The following is a 15,124-nucleotide window of genomic DNA, read 5'->3' on the forward strand; positions in this document are numbered from 1 at the left end:
GATGGCAAACCACCGACCGCCATTGCCTAGCGCTCGACAGTCGACACTCCAGGTCAGCCCGGTAGTACAGTGTCCTCTCCCTCCGTCTCTCTCTCTCCCCCACGGTAATAACCAGCGCCTCAACATTCACAGACACGTCTCTCTCTCTCTCTCTCAGCCCCAGACAGGTGGTTAATCAGCACGGCGTATTTAGCATACGACGAAATGCCCCGTTTCGTGGATGTGGTCGGGTTGCACGGGAGGTGCGGAGAGAGAAAGAGAGAGGGAGGGAGGGAGGAAGGGAGAGAAAGAGAGGCAGGTCAACTCACCATGTTTATAATGTGAGGGAGGGTGAGGAGGGAGCCTGTGGTGCGGGCCTGCACACAGCTGCAGCACGCTCTGCTAGTGGTGCTCTGCTCGACCAGCTCCGTCTTTTATGCTCACTATTTTGGAGTACAAATTCCGGACGAGACTCACTCATTCCTTTAGATTTTGACTTCCCCTTCCCTCACGGCCTCTTCCCGCTTTCTCGGAAACCCTTTCTCCATCACTTCACACCTCACAACACGCATACACGACGCAGTACACTTCGCTTGTCTGTCGGACTCCGCAGTGTGAGGGTGCGGAGGGAGACCTCAAGGTGTATGGCCCGAGGTGGCGCGTAATGAGTGGTCGCACGACCTCTCACAGTTTGTAAACAAGGCGAGTATTTGTAGCATAAGTGAGAGTCTGTCCTCACTTTGGCAACGTTCTATTTATAACCATGTACGCATTTCAGTTAGTCACCGAATAGGTGAGATAAGCACAGAATTTAAGGATAATCCATCCACAATGGCCTCATTTTCTCTTTTAGAACCGAGTCTTCTCTTAAGAACATAGATGTTTACGTCTGCACAAGTCTTAAATGAAACTATGAATTCAAGGTTGATTATAATCGAGGTAAGAACGGCAGCATACAAGTTCTGGGCACAGTGTTGCTGCTGCTCTGATCACTTGTGTTGACCTGAATATATGGAGACCAGCAGACTCTCTCTCTCTCTCTCTCTCTCTCTCTCTCTCTCTCTCTCTCTCTCTCTCTCTCTCTCTCTCTCTCTCTCTCTCTCTCTCTCTCTTTCTCTCTCTCTCTCTCTCTCTCTCTCTCCGCACCAAACACCTCAGTAGTACTGCTAAGCTTCCCTCAGCCTGGGTCAGGTCTGGGTCAACCCCGCACATCATCATCACTCAAGGTTTATACCTCTTTTCACATAACCCTGCACGAGCAGGCACGGGTTGCCAATGAGACTCACATCAGTCTCAAGAGGTAGGCTCACAGGGAATACAATTCACGCCAGAGACTTGGAAGGCTTTTCATTTTGCTTCTCATGTCAACAATCTTTGTCCGGATGCATCTGCGTCCTCAGGCCTGACCGTCAGTCATTTCGACGCTCGTACTTGATATTACAGAAGGCGTTTCATCTAAAGCAGCTCCACTCTGGAGGTTCCTGAACTCGAAGTGTTTAGAGAAGCAGCGAGCCCTGAAGAACACTGGACCGTTAGACTTAGACTAAGATTAAAGAATTTAGGAACTTGAAGGATACATCGCTCAGTGTGTGGGTTTCATAAGGTCTTCTGATCTTGTGAAACACACTGATCAGTAGTATCCTTCATGTCTGGTGCCTTCTAGCGTGTTTCTGACCAGGATATACCTCAAGCCTCAGTTCTTCACTCGAGACTTGAAGCTTCGGAGCTTCTGGAGTGTTATTTCCCATACCGGACTATCACCTGAGGGTGAGAGATATCTTCTTCATTCTCTAACGATTTGCATCATTCCCCTTGTCTTCTGAGATGTACTGCGCTGCCAGCCATACCGGTTGTGTAGCCTCCATGACCGCAACACCAGACAGTCCTGACAAGACAACCCTCCATCCCTCCCTCCTCCCATTTACATGAACATGACTTAAAAGACACATTCAGACTTTCCAGTTTCCAGGATCACATATCCGTAGTTCGTATATCACAAGGTTTACATCAGCCCTTGTAAGGTTGGCAATGAACACTGATAAACAGAATTTCAGTCGTAGTCCTTAGATGCAGTTCAAACATGGATGACATTTGAGACCTTCGTGAAAGTTGTCTGTGAACATCACAGAAAACTTGTCGATTTGCCAGAATAAAAAGGGACATCTCTATCATATTTCAGTGGTGCTCAAGTCCTCATATAATGTCATTTATTTTGATTCATAGTTTCTTTGATGTTTTACAGGATCTCTATGTCGATCATGTAGTATCTAATCATCAATTGATCAAAGTCCGCCATAACCATACGCATCAATGCCACTTTGTGAAAAAAAAGGAAAATGATGGGAGTTGACAGAACTGAAAATGGCCGCAAAGTAGGACGCAATTTGATATGATCTCGTCATATCACCAACACTGTCCCTGGGTGGCAGAAGATGAGGAGTTGATCTGCGTTCCAAGTGACGTTCAGACAGATCAATCATGAGGAAAAACTTGATCGTGTAAACTCCTATCACATGGAGAACCAGGCTTATGCTTTGCTCTCCTGTCTTCATCTATATTGACTATGAGTGTATGACGTATGTACTGTCCCTCCACTGATAACCTTGGCACAGACCATCAGGGCTTCTGCTGTCTGTCTCTCCCACGTAGATTAGGAATGTAGGGTGATTTACTGTCCTCCAGCAGATAACCTGGTTATAGACCAACAATTCTGTTACTTGTCTCTCCCTTGTTGAGCAAGAAAGTAGAATTACTGTCCTCCAGTAGATAACCTCGAAGTAGACAAACAATTTTGCCACCTATCTCTCCCACGTAGATAAGGAATGTACCATACTATTAATGTTCTTCCGCAGTTAACTTCGTCGTAGACCATCAGTTCTTCTGTTAACTTCCTCTCCCATGAAGAGTAAGAATGTAGGATTACTGTCCTCCAGCAGATAACCTCGACGTAGACAAAAGAGTTCTTCTGTTATCTGTCTCTCCCATGTACTTCCGTGTGCACTAAACGACAATAAATTGAAAGGAAACCTTGCGTGGTGCATAAGATCAGTTAGTGACACCCAACCACACATTTCTCTCCAGGGTTTCCAACAGCTTCTACAAATGCCTCACATTCCCTGATACACTTTACTCTATAATCCTCGCTATTTATCTTACTTATCACTTTAATTTTCATACTAAGTACTTTGATTATCTGTAGAGAAATACAAAGTTGTATAGGCTCGTTTTTTATGAATACATTTTCCGAAATTTCTGGTGGTTACTGGAGGGGAAGCTTCACAAATATTCGTATGGTGGCGAATACTGCTATTATCCGCATCGACAGCGATATTCATTTGTACGTTGTTCCTGCTTCTCTGAGCGCGAACTGAGCTTCGGAATCGTGCGAGCAAAGTGCTGGTATTCGAAGCGACATTTAAGCCATTTCTTGACAAGTTACCCTCGCCGTTAATGATTTTAGTGTCGCTAAAAGTCTGGAATTAGCAATGAAAAACTCAGCACTCCTAATGGCTCTGCAATTTAAAAGAAGACTTCCAGCGTTTTGATATTGTATTATGTTGTTTTTTATCGGTTTTTAAGCACTGACGTGACAAGTTTATCGGCTATGCTTGAAGGGTAGTGCAAGATGTACTAGTGATCTATTGCCTCGACCTTCGACAGTCTCTGAGCGTCTGACATAGCATGGCAGAAGTCGATCCTTCTTTAAACTTCCTGTATTTGACCTTTCTACCTCTCTCTCTCTCTCTCTCTCTCTCTCTCTCTCTCTCTCTCTCTCTCTCTCTCTCTCTCTCTCTCTCTCTCTCTCTCTCTCTCTCTCTCTCTCTCTCTTTTTGCTAGGGATTAGCTTGCTTTCAAATCGGTTCAACGCATTAGTCATTGACGGAGGGACTTCCACCACTTGTCCTATCAACAGCAATGTTCCTCGTAGTTCGGTCACATCAAATACGTTTTGTTAGCTGAGACGACACGGGCAAATGACTGTCCAAATCAAGACTATCTCCGTAACACTAATATATATATATATTATATATATATATATATATATATATATATATATATATATATATATATATATATATATATTTATCTATTTTGCCTTCTCGCTGTCTCCCGCGTTAGCGAGGTAGCGCAAGGAAACAGACGAAAGTATGGCCCAACCCACCCACATACACATGTATATGCATACACGTCCACACACGCAAACACACATACCTATACATCTCAACGTATACATATATATACACACACAGACATATACATATATACACATGAACATACTTCATACTGTCTGCCTTTATTCATTCCATCGTCACCCTGCCACATATGAAATAAAAAACCCCTCCCCCCTCATGTGAGCGACGTAGCGCTAGGAAAAGACAATTAAGGCCACATTCGTTTACACTCAGTCTCTAGCTGTCACGTAATAATGCATCAAAACCACAGCTCCCTTTCCACATCCAGGCCCCACACAACTTTCCATGGTTTACCCCAGATGCTTAAACATGCCATGATTCAATCCATTGACAGCACATCGACTCCGGTATAACGCATCGTTCCAATTCACTCTATTCCTTGCACGCCTTTCACCCTCCTGCATGTTCAGGCACCGATCACTCAAAATCTTTTTCACTCCATCTTTCCACCTCCAATTTGGTCTCCCTCTTCTCCTCGTTCCCTTCACCTCTGACACATATATCCTATTGGTCAATCTTTCCTCACTCATTCTCTCCATGTGACCAAACCATTTCAAAACACCCTCTTCTGCTCTCTCAACCACACTCTTTTTAGTACCACACATCTCTCTTACCCTATTATTACTTCCTCGATCAAACCACCTCACACAACATATTGTCCTTAAACATCTCATTTCCAGCACATCCACCCTCCTCCGCACAATCCTATCTATAGCCCATGCCTCGCAACCATATAATATTGCTGGAACCACTATTCCTTCAAACATACCCATTTTTGCTTTCCGAGATAATGTTCTCGACTTCCACACATTCTTCAACGCTTCCAGAACTTTCGCCCCCTCCCCCACCCTATGATTCACTTCCGCTTCCATGGTTCCATCCGCTGCCAAATCCACTCCCAGATTTCTGAAACACTTTACTTCCTCCAGTTTTTCTCCATCCAATTTACCTCCCAATTGACTTGTCCCTCAACCCTACTGTACCTAATAACCTTGCTCTTATTCACATTTACTCTCAGCTTTCTTCTTTCACACACTCCACCAAACTCAGTCACAAGCTTCTGCAGTTTCTCACACGAATCAGCCACCAGCGCTGTATCATCAGCGAACAACAACTGACTCACTTTCCAAGCTCTCTCATCCACAACAGACTGCATACTTGCCCCTCTTTCCAAAACTCTTGCATTCACCTCCCTAACAACCCCATCCATAAACAAATCAAACAACCATGGAGACATCACACAACCCTGCCGCAAACCTACATTCAATGAGAACTAATCACTTTTCTCTCTGCCTACACGTACATATGCCTTACATCCTCGATAAAAACTTTTCACTGCTTCTATCAACTTGCCTCCTACACCATATATTCTTAATGCCTTCCACAGAGCATCTCTATCAACTCTATCATTTGCCTTCTCCAGATCCATAAATGCTACATACAAAACCATTTGCTTTTCTAAGTATTTCTCACATACATTCTTCAAAGCAAACATCTGATCCACACATCCTCTACCACTTCTGAAACCACACTGCTCTTCCCCAGTCTGATGCTCTGTACATGTCTTCACCCTCTCAATCAATACCCTCCCATATAATTTACCAGGAATACTCAACAAACTTATACCTCTGTAATTTGAACACTCACTCTTATCCCCTTTGCCTTTGTACAATGGCACTATGCAAGCATTCCGCCAATCCTCAGGCACCTCACCATGAGTCATACATACATGATATAACATTACCAACCAATCAACAATACAGTCGCCCCCTTTTTTAATAAATTCCACTGCAATACCATTCAAACCCGCTGCCTTACCGGCTTTCATCTTCTGCAAAGCTTTTACTACCTCTTCTCTGTTTACCAAATCATTCTCCCTAACCCTCTCACTTTGCACACCACCTCGACCAGCACCCTATATCTGCCACTCTATCACCAAACACATTCAACAAACCTTCAAAATACTCACTCCATCTCCTTCTCACATCACCACTATTTGTTATCACCTCCACATTAACTCCCCTTCACTGAACTTCCCGTTGATTCCCTTGTCTTACGCACTTTATTTACCTCCTTCCAAAACATCTTTTTATTCTCCCTAAAATATATTGATACTTCTTCACCCAACTCTCATTTGCCCTCTTTTTCACCTCTTGCACCTTTCTCTTGACCTCCTGTCTCTTTCTTTTATACATCTCCCAGTCATTTGCATTATCTCCCTGCAAAAATCGTCCAAATGCCTCTCTCTTCTCTTTCACTAACAATCTTACTTCCTCATCGCACCACTCACTACCCTTTCTAATCTGCCCACCTCCAACGCTTCTCATGACACAAGCATATATATATATATATATATTGGAGGTGGAAAGATGGAGTGAAAAAGATTTTGTGTGATCGGGGCCTGAACATGCAGGAGGGTGAAAGGAGGGCAAGGAATAGAGTGAATTGGAGCGATGTGGTATACCGGGGTTGACGTGCTGTCAGTGGATTGAATCAAGGCATGTGAAGCGTCTGGGGTAAATCATGGAAAGTTGTGTAGGTATGTATATTTGCGTGTGTGGACGTATGTATATACATGCGTATGGGGGGGGTTGGGCCATTTCTTTCATCTGTTTCCTTGCGCTACCTCGCAAACGCGGGAGACAGCGACAAAGTATAATAAAAAAAAAAATATATATATATATATATATATATATATATATATATATATATATATATATATATATATATATATATATATATATATATATATATTTTTCTGTTCCTTCTTTTGGAAAAAAAAAAAAAAAAAAAAAAAGAGAAGGGGGCCAGGTGAGGATATTCCCTCAAAGGCCCAGTCCTCTGTTCTTAGCGCTACCTCGCTAATGCGGGTAATGGCGAATAGTATGAAAAAAAAAAAATATATTTTTCTTTTAAACTATTCGCCATTTCCCGCGTTAGCGAGGTAGCGTTAAGAACAGAGGATTGGGCCTTTTTTGGAATATCCTCACCTGGCCCCCTCTGTTCCTTCTTTTGGAAAATTAAAAAAAAAAGAGAGGGGAGGATTTCCAGCCCCCCGCTCCCTCCCCTTTTAGTCGCCTTCTACGACACGCAGGGAATACGTGGGAAGTATTCTTAACCCCCTATCCCCAGGGATATATATATATATATATATATATATATATATATATATATATATATATATATATATATATATATATATATATATATATATATGTATATAGTGGTGATGTGAGAAGGAGATGGAGTGAGTATTTTGAAGGTTTGTTGAATGTGTTTGATGATAGAGTGGCAGATATAGGGTGTTTTGGTCGAGGTGGTGTGCAAAGTGAGAGGGTTAGGGAAAATGATTTGGTAAACAGAGAAGAGGTAGTGAAAGCTTTGCGGAAGATGAAAGCCGGCAAGGCAGCAGGTTTGGATAGTATTGCAGTGGAATTTATTAAAAAAAGGGGGTGACTGTATTGTTGACTGGTTGGTAAGGTTATTTAATGTATGTATGAATCATGGTGAGGTGCCTGAGGATTGGCGGAATGCGTGCATAGTGCCATTGTACAAAGGCAAAGGGGATAAGAGTGAGTGCTCAAATTACAGAGGTATAAGTTTGTTGAGTATTCCTGGTAAATTATATGGGAGGGTATTGATTGAGAGGGTGAAGGCATGTACAGAGCATCAGATTGGGGAAGAGCAGTGTGGTTTTAGAAGTGGTAGAGGATGTGTGGATCAGGTGTTTGCTTTGAAGAATGTATGTGAGAAATACTTAGAAAAGCAAATGGATTTGTATGTAGCATTTATGGATCTGGAGAAGGCATATGATAGAGTTGATAGAGATGCTCTGTGGAAGGTATTAAGAATATATGGTGTGGGAGGAAAGTTGTTAGAAGCAGTGAAAAGTTTTTATCGAGGATGTAAGGCATGTGTACGTGTAGGAAGAGAGGAAAGTGATTGGTTCTCAGTGAATGTAGGTTTGCGGCAGGGTTGTGTGATGTCTCCATGGTTGTTTAATTTGTTTATGGATGGGGTTGTTAGGGAGGTAAATGCAAGAGTTTTGGAAAGAGGGGCAAGTATGAAGTCTGTTGGGGATGAGAGAGCTTGGGAAGTGAGTCAGTTGTTGTTCGATGATGATACAGCGCTGGTGGCTGATTCATGTGAGAAACTGCAGAAGCTGGTGACTGAGTTTGGTAAAGTGTGTGGAAGAAGAAAGTTAAGAGTAAATGTGAATAAGAGCAAGGTCATTAGGTACAGTAGGGTTGAGGGTCAAGTAAATTGGGAGGTGAGTTTGAATGGAGAAAAACTGGAGGAAGTGAAGTGTTTTAGATATATGGGAGTGGATCTGGCAGCGGATGGAACCATGGAAGCGGAAGTGGATCATAGGGTGGGGGAAGGGGCGAAAATTCTGGGGGCCTTGAAGAATGTGTGGAAGTCGAGAACATTATCTCGGAAAGCAAAAATGGGTATGTTTGAAGGAATAGTGGTTCCAACAATGTTGTATGGTTGCGAGGCGTGGGCTATGGATAGACATGTAGAAAATCTTACAGTTGATGAAACACAGAACAATGCTAAACAAGATAGCAATATAGAAAGTCCATCACTGAATACATTCATTTGGGCCAAGCAAGACCGTGATTGTCCGGATGTGGCGCTGAGGTTACGTTGGGCTCGTCTGATTCTCTCTGATCTTCGTAATCCAGGACCGGCTTAGTCAGTGCCGCGTTACTCCTGTCCAGATATGGTGGATTTTGTAGCTTGTGGCGGGTCAATGACATGTCACACCTGTTCAAAAGCGACATTAGGTCTAAGTCCTTCGCCCCTTACCCCACTTTATGAATCACCTCCTTTTTCATGGTTTCAATCACTGGCAAGTCCACTCCCACATATCTAAAACGCTTCACTTGCTCCAATTTTTCTTCATTCAGTTTTACATCCCAACTAACTCGTTCCTCAACCCTGCTGAAGCTAATAACCTTGCTTTTATTCACATTCCCGCTCAATTTCTCATTTTACACATTCTTCCAAACTCAGACACCAACTTCTGCAGTTTCTCACTCGAATCAGGCACTAGTACTGTATCATCGGCGAACAATAACAGACTCTCTAAGACTCTTGCATTTACCTCCCTTCACTCTTCCTGCTTGTACGCACGCCTTACACACTTGATATAAACTTCTCAGTGTTTCTAGCAGCTAACTTCCTACACGATATACTCTTAGACCATCCACAAAGCATCTCTGTCTACCCTATCATACGCCTTCTCCAGATCCATAAATGCCACATGTAAATCTATCTGTTTTTTAAGTATTTCTATATATATATATATATATATATATATATATATATATATATATATATATATATATATATATATATATATATATATATATATATATATATACTGATAACCACGAGGAAAACAATGCACGATAAGTTCCCAAGTGCACTTTCTTGTAATGATTAAATTGTTAGGGGAAATAAAAGAATGTGTTAGAAGACGTAGAACAATCAGTTGATATACAAAGAAGAGACGTGGCTAACACGCTTTTGGTATACAAGTGTTACAGGATGGTGGTGTTCGGGCTAGTGGTGCCTGTCATAAAATTTTACTATATGGACAAGCAAGGGAACTTTTTTCAAATTTTCCCAACGACAAAGCTCTCCAGTTGGTATAGACTTCACTAATATTAATGCTGCAGTTCTTTCTGTATTCAGTAATGGATGATTCAATGATATTTCCCGTGGTAAAGGAGTTACAGCTGATAACTTGATTAGCGTTACTCCAATCAATACAATGGTCTTGATTTTTAACATGATTAAACAAAGCATTTGCTTCTTGTCCTGTTCTTATACTGTATTTATGTTGCTTAAGTCTAACATGAATTTTGGCGCGGTTTCGAAGATATTCTTACAGCACTGTTATTGCTGAAGGCTAAATTTACATTAAAGGATTTAAGTAACCTGGGAAGTAATGTAAAATTATCACTAAATGGGAGAATACGATATTCTTGGTGTCAATGGGAAGTTTGGGTTTAACTCTATGAAATGATTTCTTTGCCAAGTTAAGAGATTTATCAATGAAAGATCTAGAAAATATTAACTTGGATTTAATCGAATTTATCTTTTCAAACTCATCATCGATAAGTTCCCAAGTGCACTTTCATGAAAAATTTCATAACGGACATGGTGTCAGACCCGAACAACACCAGCCTGTAACACTTGTTTACCAATGGCGCTTAAGCTACGTCTCTTCCTTGTATATAAACTGACTGTTCTATGTTTTCTAACTCATTCTTGTATCTCCCCTGACGATGTGGTCATTACACGAAAGTGCACTTGGAAACTTATTGCGTTTCATTTTCCTCGTGGTTATCAGCAAATACTAGATCACGCACGCCCCTGTGACCTATTGCAACATATACCACAAGGCTCTTCCACTAATTTTCTACAAGCTCACCTGGTCTCTTCCCCTTCGTTATCGCTTACTCCAAACTGTTAATCAAGGACCACAAACTGAGGCTACGATTTGAGTTCCTTAAGAGATGCCTCGATGCACAAGTGCTTCCAAGATCCATCCTGCCACACCGGTTATTGTTGATGTCTGGTTGACCATTTAATGTAGTTCAAAGTATCATTTTGAAGAAACACGTTGAACTAAAGAAAATTGAGATGGAGGAAGCCTTTCGTATTTCAAGAGAGAAGAAACGAGCCTTTCAAATGGCTATACCGACACAGTGGAAGACCCGTATGTCGGGCTGTTGCTATTACAGGTTAAGAAGTGAATGCAAAAGGCTTCAAAGAAAACTGAACTGTAAGTTAGACCACCTTATTGAAAACAGTGACTGGAGTAAGAAGACAAACCCCTCCTTTGAAGTGAACATTTCCAATAAACAACTTGACAAGGATTCTGTGTGTGACCTAGGCTTTGGTATAAGTCCCTGTTTGTTCAAACAAAGAAGTGTGTAAACATTGCGAGATCATTTTCTAATCTGGAAAAGTTCAGTGAATTGTCTATCGATGAATTGAACATTTGTACATGTGTAGCGTATGCCAGTTCGTCAAAGCCAGCTGCTCCTAATTGGCCGAAAAGAATCATTAGTGCCATTACCAGTTTGAAGAAAGATAATGAGCACCATATTACTAAAGCAGATAAGGCTATCACAGCTGTGATTATGGACAAAGTTAATCACTTATCAAAAATCAATTATCTTTTATATGATGATACAACATACTTTAATCTCTGCAGAAGTCCCCTAAAAGCAGTTAATTCTCACTTTAAGAAGATACTGAAGTTGTTGTTGAAAAGTAATGATTCTCTCATCAAAAGGTTTCATCACTTTCCTCTTCATTGCCATATATGTATGGACTTCACAGAACACATAAGCCAAATTTTGCAGGAAGTCTTATAGTGAGTTCAGAGGGCTCAGTCACACACAACTCATCAAAATGGTCAGTTTGTTTACCAAGACCACTGGTGGGTAATATACCAAATTCTAATATCACGAATAATGTAGATTTAGTTAATAAGCTTAATGATATCCAAGTTGATATTGATTTCAAACTGATAAATTTTGATGTTTCATCCTTGTTCACAAAAGTTCCAGTTGATGACCTCTTAGAATATCTGGTTGATGTCTTGGATGATCTTGATTTACCTGTTTCAAATTCTGTTTATTGAATTGATAGAATTGTGTATAAATGATTATGTATTTCAGTTCAATGGAGAATATTATACTCAGAAATTTGGTATGGCAATGGGTAACCCTATTTCACCAGTATCAAGTAATCTTTACATGGAATTCTTTGAAACAAAATTATTAAGGGATATCTTACCGTCTAAGGCAATCTGGTTTAGGTATGTAGATAATGTACTTTGAGTTTGGCCAACAAACGAAAATTCACCAACATTTCTCCCTTTATTTATCAATTTAGTTATTGTCAAAGTGACTGTTGAAGTTGAAAATAATTGTATGTTAACATTTTTAGATTGTATGATCCACAGGGATTGAAACATGTTTAAGTTTAGCATATAAAGAAAACCCATCAATATTTGTTCATATATTCACTGTTACTCATCATAACACGACAGAGTTAAACTATCATCATTCCAATCGTTATTCCTTATGCAGTCCGGAATTTATTGATGTTGAGCTTGAGAAGATATATTCTATTGGATCCAAGTTACAGTATTCTAGACCTTTCATTGATAAATTTCTTGAGTTGGCAAAATGATTTCATAGTATTAAACCTAAACCTCCCTTTGAGACTAAGAATCATATAGTTCTTAAATGATAATTTTACATTACTTCAGAGTTTGCTTAAATCCTTTAATGCAATTATAGCCCTCAGAAATAAAAATACTGTAAAGAAACATCTTAAGCAAAACTCCCCCGAAAATTCTGCAGGTTGCGTTTACAGAAGTCCTTGTAAAAGTTGTAATATGTTTTATGTTGGGCAGACTGGTAGGGATCTTTATCTTAGACCTAAGCGACATAGATATGGTATAAAAACATGACAACTCCCAAATCTCAGTTGCCCTCATTTTCAACCCTTACACCTTACTGTTGACCTTCTGCCGCTTTCTCTTTTACATCCCGCAGCCATTCGCACTCCTTCCTTGTAATTATTGTGCAAAAGCCTCTCTTTTCTCTTTCCCTAACAACCTTCCTTCATTATCCCACCACTCACTACACTTTCTAATCTGCCCACCTCTCACCTTTCTCATAACACATGCATCTCTTGCATATGCCATCACTGCTTTCCTAGATACATCCCATTCCTTACCCATTCCCCTCACTTTATTTGTTCTCACCTTTTGCCATTATACACTCAATCTTTCCTGGTTTTTCTTCACACAAGTCTCTTTTCCAAGCTCACTTACTTTCACCACTCATTTCTCCCCTACATTCTCTCTTCTTTATTGAAAACCTTGACAAATCTTCACCCTCTCCTCAACAATACAGTGATCAGATATCCCACCAGCTGTCCAACTCTGCACATTTACATCCAAAATTCTCTCTTTTACACGCCTGTCAATTGATACGTAATCCAATAATGACTTTTGACCATCTCTTCTACTCACATACGTATACTTGTGCATATCACTCTTTTGAAAGCCAGATATTCCCAATCACCATTCTTTTTCCAGCAGACAAATCCACAAGCTCTTCACCATTTCCATTCACAACACTGAATACCCCATGCGCACCAATTATACCCTCAACTGCCACATTACTTCGCATTCAAATCATTCATCACTAATACCCGATTTCGTGCACCAAAACTGCTGACACACTCATTCAGCTGCCCATATAACACTTACCTCTCATGACCTTTCTTCTCGTGACCAGGTGCATAAGCAACAATAATCACCCGTCTCTCCCCATCCACTTTCAGTTTTACCCATATTAATCTAGAATTTACTTCCATAAACTATCACACAGTCCCACAACTCTTGCTTCAGGAGTAGCGCTACCCCTTCCTTAGCTCTTGTCCCTCACCAACACCTGACTTTACTCGCAAGACGTTTCCAAACCATTCTTTCCCTTTAGCCCTGTGCTTCGTTACACTCAGAGTCAGGATATCCAGGTTTCTTTCCTCAAACATACTACCTATCTCTCCTTTCTTCTCATCTTGGTCACATCCACACTCATTCAGACACCCCAATCTGAGCCTTCGAGGAGGATGAGCACTCCCCGCGTGACTCCTCCTGTTATCCCTCTTAGAATTTAAAAGGGGGGGGGGGGGTTCCAGCCCCGCGCTCCCGACCCCTTTAGTTGCCTTCTCCGACACGCGGATAATAGGGAAATAGAATTCTTTCTCTCCTACCTCATGGATATATATATATATATATATATATATATATATATATATATATATATATATATATATATATATATATATATATATATATATATATATATTTTCTTTTTTTTTTTATTATACTTTGTCGCTGTCTCCCGCGTTTGCGAGGTAGCGCAAGGAAACAGACGAAAGAATTGGCCCAACCCCCCCCCATACACATGTATATACATACGTCCACACACGCAAATATACATACCTACACAGCTTTCCATGGTTTACCCCAGACGCTTCACATGCCTTGATTCAATCCACTGACAGCACGTCAACCCCGGTATACCACATCGCTCCAATTCACTCTATTCCTTGCCCTCCTTTCACCCTCCTGCATGTTCAGGCCCCGATCACACAAAATCTTTTTCACTCCATCTTTCCACCTCCAATTTGGTCTCCCTCTTCTCCTCGTTCCCTCCACCTCCGACACATATATCCTCTTGGTCAATCTTTCCTCACTCATTCTCTCCATGTGCCCAAACCACTTCAAAACACCCTCTTCTGCTCTCTCAACCACGCTCTTTTTATTTCCACACATCTCTCTTATATATATATATATATATATATATATATATATATATATATATATATATATATATATATATATATATATATATAAGATGACACAGCGCTGGTGGCTGATTCATGTGAGAAACTGCAGAAGCTGGTGACTGAGTTTGGTAAAGTGTGTGGAAGAAGAAAGTTAAGAGTAAATGTGAATAAGAGCAAGGTTATTAGGTACAGTAGGGTTGAGGGTCAAGTCAATTGGGAGGTGAGTTTGAATGGAGAAAAACTGGAGGAAGTGAAGTGTTTTAGATATCTGGGAGTGGATCTGGCAGCGGATGGAACCATGGAAGCGGAAGTGGATCATAGGGTGGGGGAGGGGGCGAAAATTCTGGGGGCCTTGAAGAATGTGTGGAAGTCGAGAACATTATCTCGGAAAGCAAAAATGGGTATGTTTGAAGGAATAGTGGTTCCAACAATGTTGTATGGTTGCGAGGCGTGGGCTATGGATAGAGTTGTGCGCAGGAGGATGGATGTGCTGGAAATGAGATGTTTGAGGACAAAGTGTGGTGTGAGGTGGTTTGATCGAGTGAGTAACGTAAGGG

The 15,124-nt window shown here is 41.0% G+C and overlaps 1 protein-coding gene across 2 annotated transcripts in view; it reads right to left on the reverse strand.

Annotated features, from left to right (window-relative positions):
- Positions 1 to 15,124, reverse strand: part of LOC139750844 (troponin C) — a 209,430-nt gene that overhangs the window by 17,087 nt on the left and 177,219 nt on the right. Inside the window, exon 1 of one of the 2 annotated variants that reach the window (XM_071665634.1) lies at positions 309 to 437. The exons of the other annotated variant lie outside the window; for it this stretch is intronic. Coding sequence (XP_071521735.1) covers positions 309 to 311 — 3 coding nt within the window. The 5' untranslated portion in view covers positions 312 to 437. Of the gene's footprint in view, positions 1 to 308; positions 438 to 15,124 lie in introns of those variants that run through there. 2 annotated transcript variants of the gene reach the window in all.

The sequence above is a fragment of the Panulirus ornatus genome, chromosome 10, assembly GCF_036320965.1.
Source record: "Panulirus ornatus isolate Po-2019 chromosome 10, ASM3632096v1, whole genome shotgun sequence".
Taxonomy (NCBI): domain Eukaryota; kingdom Metazoa; phylum Arthropoda; class Malacostraca; order Decapoda; family Palinuridae; genus Panulirus; species Panulirus ornatus.